The sequence below is a fragment of the Berghia stephanieae genome, chromosome 7 (assembly GCF_034508935.2).
Source record: "Berghia stephanieae isolate SIO BIC M18660-M18661 chromosome 7, UCSD_Bste_1.3, whole genome shotgun sequence".
Lineage (NCBI taxonomy): Eukaryota > Metazoa > Mollusca > Gastropoda > Nudibranchia > Aeolidiidae > Berghia > Berghia stephanieae.
This window is the reverse complement of record NC_088366.1, coordinates 45,025,993-45,034,938: the sequence shown is the minus strand read 5'-3', so window position 1 is coordinate 45,034,938 and position 8,946 is coordinate 45,025,993. Positions and strand designations below refer to the sequence as shown.

Genomic DNA, 8,946 nt, shown 5'->3' with positions numbered 1-8,946 from the left:
ACACACAAGCACACACACACACACCACACAATACACACACAACACAACACAACACACAACACAAACCAAACCTATCTTGCTTCTCATACCATCTACTAAAATCGAAACAAATATGTTTTAAGGGAACGTTTAAAAATAGACAAAGATTCTTTTTCACGAATGCTCTGCGGTAAGGCGTTCCAAATAGAGGGTCCGAAATGAGAAAAGGATCTCATTCCAGAATTTTTCCGAATTCGAGGGACAACTAGTTTTGTGGAATCACTGGCCGAACGTAAGGGGCGGGGTTTTGAATATCTTTCAATTAGTTCTGAAAGGTAGGAAGGGGCAGTACCTTCAAGACAACGATACACTAAAACACAAGCTTTGAATTTAATTCTTTTCCCAACAGGCAGCCAATGCAGGTCATGAAGTAGAGGTCCGGCAGAGTCGCACCTACGCTTCATGAATACTAGTCTGGCAGCGCTGTTTTGGACAATCTGAAGACGTTTCAGATTGTATTGCGAAACGCCAAACAACAGAGCATTACAATAATCCAATTTCGATAGTACGAGGGACACAACCAGGTGCTTGGTCACATCCTCAGATATGAACCGTCTAATGGAAGCAATCTTTTTTAGTTGGAAAAAGAGAGATCTAACCAAATTATTAACCTGATGCTCCATCGACAGTTCAGAGTCTAAGAATGTGCCAAGGTTTTTCACTTTGTCAACAATTTGAATAGAGGCATCCCCCAACTTCAAGTCTGTTTCACTTTTCCACTTCCTGTTCCCCACATACAGCACCTCCGTCTTATCATCATTCAGTTTCAGTCTGTTCTCATTCATCCATTTCTTAACACTTTGGATACAATTTTTACTATTGGCTGATACTTCTTGTAAATTTCTCGTATTGGAAACGCAGTACAATTGCGTATCATCAGCGTATTGATGGTAAGACAGACCATAACTTCTGATGATTTTAGACAGAGGGCCAACGTACAAAACAAAAAGAACGGGTCCAAGTACTGAACCCTGGGGAACCCCACAATCAAGAAAGATTTCCTCCGATCTATATTCATCCACCGTAATAATCTGTTTACGATTGAACAAATATGACCTAAACCAATCAAGCGCTGCACCAGACACGCCATAAGTAATTTCAAGACGTTTGAGAAGAAGATTGTGATCAATAGTATCAAAAGCAGACGATAGGTCAAGCAAATTCAGCAAGGAACATGAACCATTGTCTATAACAGAGAGGAGATCATTAACAACCCTAACAAGTGCGGTTTCCGTCGAATGATGTTGCCTATAAGCAGACTGAAATTTTTCTTCAAGACAATTATTTTTAAGATGAGACAGTAATTGTTTCAAAACAAGCTTTTCTAAGATCTTAGAGAGAAAAGGAAGATTAGAGACAGGGCGATAGTTTTTTAAGTTCTCTTTATCGAGATCAGGTTTTTTCAAAAGGGGTTTGACATGGGCAACTTTGTAAATGTCTGGTACAGCACCTGACTGCAACGAATTATTAACAATACATGTAAATGGTGTTAAAATTACATCAATGCATTTTTTAAATAAAAATAATAATAATAAATAATTATATTTAGTCTCCAGCATACAGTATACAAATCAAGCCCAAGTTTCCTGAATTATTTAGCCATGAATTCAATGCCCCTATTACAGAGTTCATCCCTTTATAATACGACTTTCAGACGATGGGTCACGAACATATTAATTTTTTAAAATATATTTTTCGTTCTATTGGACTCGTTCCAATTTACGAGTTACATAACAGATAAAAAAACGTTAGCTTTTATATAGCACAATTAACATTCACTTAACGTGCTCAAAGCGCTTTACATAGAATCCCTAGATAACAGCAACACGTAACATGTAGAACGAGACATAACGCCTGTTTGGCGATATTACAATTTTTTCCGACAGAGACAATGCTGTTAACGACCAAGTGCTCAGTTTTAAACTGATTACGGTGAGAGAATGTAAGTGAAGAGCCTTTTCCAAGTACTCAATTAAGAATGCGCCGAACGAAGCTCGACTCGAGGACCTCCCGATCCGAAAGCGAGTGTCATACCACAAGACCACATAGATACCTAATCCAAATTGTTATAGTCACATTGTTGTAATGGAACTATTATTCTCACCAAATCAACGTAAATTATATCTATACAACTACAAAACTTATAACAAAAAGGTTCATAATTCCGTTCGAACATCCGAGCTGAGGATATTTCTGCACGTCGCTTGAATTATATATTTTAAGATATTTTTTTTAATGGCGTAATTTTATGATTATTAATCATAACTATAATTAAGTATTTGACGACTTTATACAAGGACCTTGGTTAGAAGGTAGCGATTTAAAGCAAGTCTGAATTTTGTATATGCATTAATCTTAGTTATAGATATATAGTATATATATATTATATATATATATATATATATATATTATATATATATATATATATACATGTATATATATATATTACACACACACACACACATATATATATATATAATTATATATATATATATTTGTGTGTGTGTGTGTGTGTGTGTGTGTGTGTGTAAACTAAATTAGGGTACATTTTTCTTTGGAACCCCACAAGCCTGTGTAAGTAGTTTGCCAATCATGTTCGAGGTCAATGATTGAAGTGGACTTTGCTCTGCTTCAATACATTTATTGTAAAATAACACACGTATAAACGTTGACGTGGAGAGTGTGTTTTATTTTGAGTGTCTACCCGTTGTTGTGTGTCATTTCAAATTCCAATTAAATCACGTCGAATAAAAAACATGTGATTTATACAACTCGTTAGCCAATCGTCTCTAGGGTCAAAGGTTGAAATGATTTTTTTTCAAACCCTTGTTAAGATTTTGAATTTTAAAAATACAGCTTAGAGAGTGTGTTTTATTTTAAATGTTATGTTATTTCTAATCTATGTCTCATGAACTCATCTGACCTATACGAGTAGTTAGACAATAACTTCTCGGGTCAAAGGTTAAAATTAAGTAGTTTTCCATGTGCCCATTAAGATATTGAATTAAAAAAAAATACAGACGAGAAAACAAGCAAAATAAAACAAACAAAAACCAAAACGAAACAAACGAAATTACACATAGGGAGTCTGTTTTATTTTGGTTGTTTTCTCGTCTGTATTTTTTTTTTTTTTTTTTGCTTTTAATTTCAGAATACCCGTGAATTGAACTTATCTGACTTATTCAAGCAGTTAGCCAATCACGCCCCAAGGTCAAAGGTTGAATTTTAATTTATTTTCCCGTGTCCCAGTAATAGACTTTTACAACAAGGATATTACATTCAACGAATTTAATTTTTCGTGCATAACCGAAGATTATAAATTTGTCTTTAAGTCAAAATAGAGTTGTGGTACTAAAGTTATGCCATTGTGATAAATTGCTTCTTTCTCTCCTTATGGGTACCGTTACACATCAACGTATGTGTAAGTACGCCAACTTGCAGCGTTCATAAGAAGAAAAAAATGATACTAAATGTGAAACTTGTATTTTAATATAAGGTATTGACCTATCAAGTTAAGATTTTGAATAGATTTAATTCTACACTTATGGAGAGTATTACATTTTGAGTATTTACTCGTTGTGTGGCATTTTAGAATTTTCAAGGAAGTTTGGAGAACATTGTATAGAAGAGTAACCTTGAGGGTGTATAGAAGTTGATGTTGTGGAGGTTGAGGCGGAGGAGGAAGAGGAGGAGGAGGAGGAAGAGGGAGTTATGGCTGGGGATGCTAGAGAAGAGGGAGAAGAGGGAACTCCACCTCCTTCACATCCGCCATCACTTCCGTTCGATGCAAGGGAATTATGGGTGTAAGGAGTTATGTTTGATTGCCCGGATGGACCTCGGTAGGAAGGAGAGTTATGACAGGGAAGGAGTGGGGGTGGAGCGAGAGGAATGTGCGATTGAGGACTTTGAGGAATAGAATGGGTAGGAGGAGGAGGTGGAGGAAGAGAGGGAGGAGGGGGTTGATGATGGTGGAGGCTTGAGGAGTTGTGGAGAGAAAAAGGTGCTGGAGGAAGAGGAGGTGGTGGGGGGGGGGGTGGCCCTGCTTGATAGTGAGTAGCAGAGTGGAGAGGGGGAGACTTGTTGTAAGGATGATAGTAAGGAGTATTCATGTCGTACAGCGGACCGGGAGTCCATTGAGAATGGGGGGCGGGGGGTAAGAGAGATGACAACATATTGGAGGAGGAGGAGGATGATGAAAATGCTGATGATGACGGGGAGGAAGGTGATAAAGGCGATGATGAGGAATGATGATGATGAGGATGATGATGGCTGTCACTAAGAGCGAGAGAAGAAGGAGGAGGAGGAGGTGGAGGCGGTGGAGAGTGAAAACCGAGAGGTGGTGGGTTCGTATCATGGTGCTGCTGATGGTGGGGGTGATGATCAATATTGTTGTTGTTGTTGTTGTTGTTGTTCTGATAGCGATCTAATCCCCCCGATGACACGGGTAAGGCTTGAAGATGTTGTTGATGTTGTTGCTGTTGTTGGTGTTGACTCATTAGAGATTCGTCACCACTGCTTGGGTGATGATGATGCTGATGATGTTGATGTGATAAAACAACGGAAGAGTCGTAGTCATTATTGTTGTTGTGTTGCTGCATCTGATGCTGTTGCTGTTGCTGGTGCGTATCTTGGTGAATGCCATCATGAACGCCGCTGTTATGGTATACGTTGTTATGGTTAGGAGTCATAACATTGTTATTGTTATTGTTGTTATTGTATCCCGTTAACTTGTTGTTGTTGTTGACTAAATTGTTATTGTTATTGCTGGGTGAAGTTGTGATGCTGCTGCCATGATTAATATAGCCACCATCAGATGTCGCCACGTGAGCTAGGGACCAAATTTTAGGCCGCATACCATCCATCATCCCTCCACTTCCGTCTCCGCTCGGACCAACCGGATACCCGGCCATGTTGCCGGGAACCTCGTTGAGGCCTGAGTCATTGCTGCTTGAACACAAAGAATCAGGTCTCGTCATCGATGACGCGGTAGACGATGGTTCTATTTTTATTGGCATTTGGGGAATGCCTTCAAGTGAATTATTATTGTTATTAATATTTTGAATGTTTTGATTAGCTGGTGATGAGGCATAACCAAGGGAAGCGCTCTTTTGACCCGGTAGATGGCCGTAAGGCGACATCGCTTGCAAGTCTGCAGGCGAAAGTTGATGATACATTTGGGTATGGAGGTTGCTGTTATTTTGGGAAAGATGCGAGAGTTGAGGAGCGCCGTAGTTTAAAGCACGGCTGGACATAACATTGTGCTGTCGACTAGGACCCAAACTTCCCATTCCAATGCCGCTACTGGAACTTCCGTCAAAAGTACCAAAGTGAGAAGATGCCAAGGACGAACTCCCTTGGTCTTGGTGAGGTGGGTCAAAGAGTTGAGTTGTAACAGGATGGCCACGAACTCCCGAACAATCTGGAGCCGAAACGTCCACGGAAGACTGGGAATCTGGAGGAGAAAAAAAATACAATAATAAGCGATTTGTTCCTTTTTTTCAACGGACAATTATGAGATATAGTCGTGAAGGCTCTATGGCCCATTGGTAGGACACTCGGCTTGTAATTCCGGGTTCAAGATCTGCTATTGGGCACCTCAAAGTAAAATCCTTGGAAAAAACCTTTGGCTTAGTTTTTCTAACCATACTTAAGTGTCACATTGTTATCTAAGTCAAAAAAGGTGTGATAACGCTTTATATGCGTCATGTCCTACATTTAAGTGTTACTCTATGCTTGGCACTCTTTGTATTGTAGCTTTAGGCCCATTCTTTGGATTTGCTCTAGATAAAAGGGTATTTTAGGTTTACTTTACAAAATTTTGATGAATGGTCTTGGTGTCAGCATAATACAATTGTGAGCCGCTCCCAGAAAATGATCCACTTGGAGCATTTTGTGATTAAGTTATTGGTATGATGTAAAAGAATAGAAATTCTATACCTTTTGCCATTTATTTAACGAAACAAAGTGTTTAAAATCACTGTGTTATTGCCATTAAAAGTAGACAAACTGTAGAAAAATTGTTATGAGAAAAACTACATCAAAGTTAAATAAACATCGGGGAAAAAAGAAGTTAGAATGTTCAAAGTACAACAATTACTTTAATATTTTGTAAAAGTATACAGAAATGAACATCATAATAGTATTGTAAAAACTTTCATTAGCCATATCTCAAAAGTTCGTACTTCCAGGACCATTTGGGTCATTTCGGTAGTAGTCCTTCAGAGCCGGAGTTTATCCCGATTTCTATAACGTGAAACAGACAATAGCAATCACTCGCTACCCTTTGGATAGGACGCTAGTATATAGTAAAATGCTTTCCGTTGGATCTTATAAACCCAGCTACCCAATCTCTGGTGGGTGGAACAAATTTCGACTGACCCGGCATCGATCTCGGTCCCATTGTGTGTGAAGCAAGCGATCTATCAACTGAGCTATTGAGACCCTCAATTCCGCAAAGCGCCTCACAATTATCATTGTTGTCCAGTCAATGAAATATATTTCGTACAATTGTTTTCACAATTTCTTCTCCCTGTTTCATTCCCAGGAGCAAGAGAGGCGAAAAGGATATAATATTATAGCCGTGTGGATAAGGCTTTGCACTTTCACCCTGGGGACCAAGAATTGAACACATATGTCGGCATTGGATTTTCTTTTTTTTTGGTGAGCAATGAAACTGGCACAGCCTTATTTCGGTCTTCTCCCAAGATAGAACAAAATGTAGATGAAGAGAGAGAGAGAGAGAGAGAGAGAGAGAGAGAGAGAGAGAGAGAGAGGGGAAGAGAGAGAGAGAGAAAGAAAGAGAGAGAGAGAGAAAGAGAGAGAGAGAGAGAGGGAGAAAGAGAGAGAGAGAGAGAGAGAGAGAGAGAGAGAAAGAGAGAAAGAGAGAGAGAGAGAGGCAGAACACACAAATTCTCACACATAGAGAAAGAGAGTGACACACACACACACACACACACACACAGAGAGAGAGAGAGAGAGAGAGAGAGAGAGAGAGAGAGAGCGGTTGGGATTGGTGGATACAAAGATCATGACAGGGATTTTTGAAAGTTGAGACCACCAGAAAATAGCAAAGTATGACAAGGTGACAATCAGAGGAACCTGTGGAATTTTTACCACGAGAAGTTAGGGTGTGATGGTAGTGGTAGTTTTTCTCTTAAAAGGAGCGGCAAATAGGACACTATCCACTAAATTGGCACAAAGTCCCAGTCCAATACGATCATACTAGGAAAACATCCCCACGTTTTTTAAAAATGATTTTGGCTAGAAAACTCATCATTTGAACATCGATCGATTCAACTGACCCTCATCCTGTCAAAAAATGCTCAAACCTGGGATTTTCGTACGTGGCAAGTTTTTTGTTTGTTTTTAAGCTTTTTTATATAGCGCGATATCCACTTAACATTTAGGTCGGGACATGACGCCCGTTAGGTGATATTACTTTTTTTTCGGACAGAGACAACGCTGTTAATGGCCAAGTACTCATTTTACACCTGAGTACGGTGAGAAATGTGAGTAAAGAGTCTTTTCCAAGGACTCAACTATGCGCCGAGCGAGGCTCGAACCCAGGAGCTTCCGATCCGAAAGAGTGTGTCATACCACTAGACCTCATAGCCGCACAAGTTTTGGAAGTTTTGAAAAGATTAGGGTCATTTTAATCGTTATTAATTCCAAGTTTGAGAGTTTGTGACAAGATGAGGGTTATTTCGATAGATCGAACTTTGAAGAACTAGTTTTCTGGCCAATTTTTTAAAACATGTTTATCAGAGTACGACACAATATAACTCATAACTTTTATGACATGACGTCCGAAAAGCTCTCTTACAATACAGTGCAATACAGTGCCTTATAGGAGCTAAATTAGACCAATAAAATGTGGAAATTGCCCTGCCCCCATGATAAAAAACTGATATGCATTCGTATGATATAAAGTACAGGACATCAATTATAAAATAAACATAAATTACTCATCGAATTCAAACGTAAGTTGATCTAATTCCTTATCAACACAGTTCTTAAAAACGTTGATATTTCTCCTAGTAGTTGAAAGGCGTGGAGAGAGTTCCAAAATATCTACGGAATCTGAAAATTAAAGAGTCGGCACGTATTGAGGTCAAACACCGGTTTTTGAAGATTTTGAAGACCCCACTTCTTGTTGACGTCAAAACCGCATATTTGAAGAACTTCCTGGAAGGAATAGGTAGAGAAGCTCATAGCATTTTGTGCTTTTAATTTACAATCACTCTCTTGATGACTGGAACTCTGAAGTTTTTGTTTTTTTTTGTTTTTAAGGGTTTTACGGCGCTTGCAACACATTTAGGTTATATCAGCGCCAGTAAAAAGGAAGAAAATGGGATGGTAAAAAGTTCTAGAATAACAATTGAAGCACCCAAGAGAAAATAAGACAAAGGGGAACTGGGAACAAATAGGGATCAGACGTAGATTCCAAGAGCATACCACCAAGTACTTAGTTTGAGATCACCTATAAGTCTCATCCGGACACAAGAACAAAATTCAACAAAGAGGACACACTCAAATGCTAACATTATACATTAAAAATACACATATAATAATACATAACAGAGAGATGTTTACAAGGAAAAAAATATCATCTCCCAAAACAATAACTATGCATTTGACTGTTTCCCTCCCAGGCAGGACTCCGACCAGGGCCAGGAAAAAAAACCAAGTAATCTCATTCCAAGACAAAGACAGAAAGCATGTTGGAAAACAGACATAAGGGGATAGAAGACACAGTATGTACCTCCCTGCCCACTATAGGAGGTCAGGATCCCCACCCAGGAACTCTGAAGTGTCAAGAAATTGGTTTGTATTGTTGGGGGCAAGGTGGCCAAGTGGTTAAGGCTTTGCACCGTGACCCGGAGAGTCCTGGTTCAGGCACTTTTATGC

The 8,946-nt window shown here is 39.1% G+C and overlaps 1 protein-coding gene across 3 annotated transcripts in view; it reads right to left on the bottom strand.

The window, feature by feature from the left end:
- Positions 1-3,158: 3,158 nt before the first annotated feature.
- Positions 3,159-8,946, bottom strand: part of LOC144977339 (uncharacterized) — a 111,221-nt gene continuing 105,433 nt past the window's right edge. For all 3 annotated transcript variants that reach the window (XM_078922429.1, XM_078922430.1, XM_078922431.1), the window contains one exon: positions 3,159-5,491. In XM_078922429.1, coding sequence (XP_078778555.1) covers positions 3,609-5,491 — 1,883 coding nt within the window. In that variant the 3' untranslated portion in view covers positions 3,159-3,608. The remainder of the gene's footprint in view (positions 5,492-8,946) is intronic.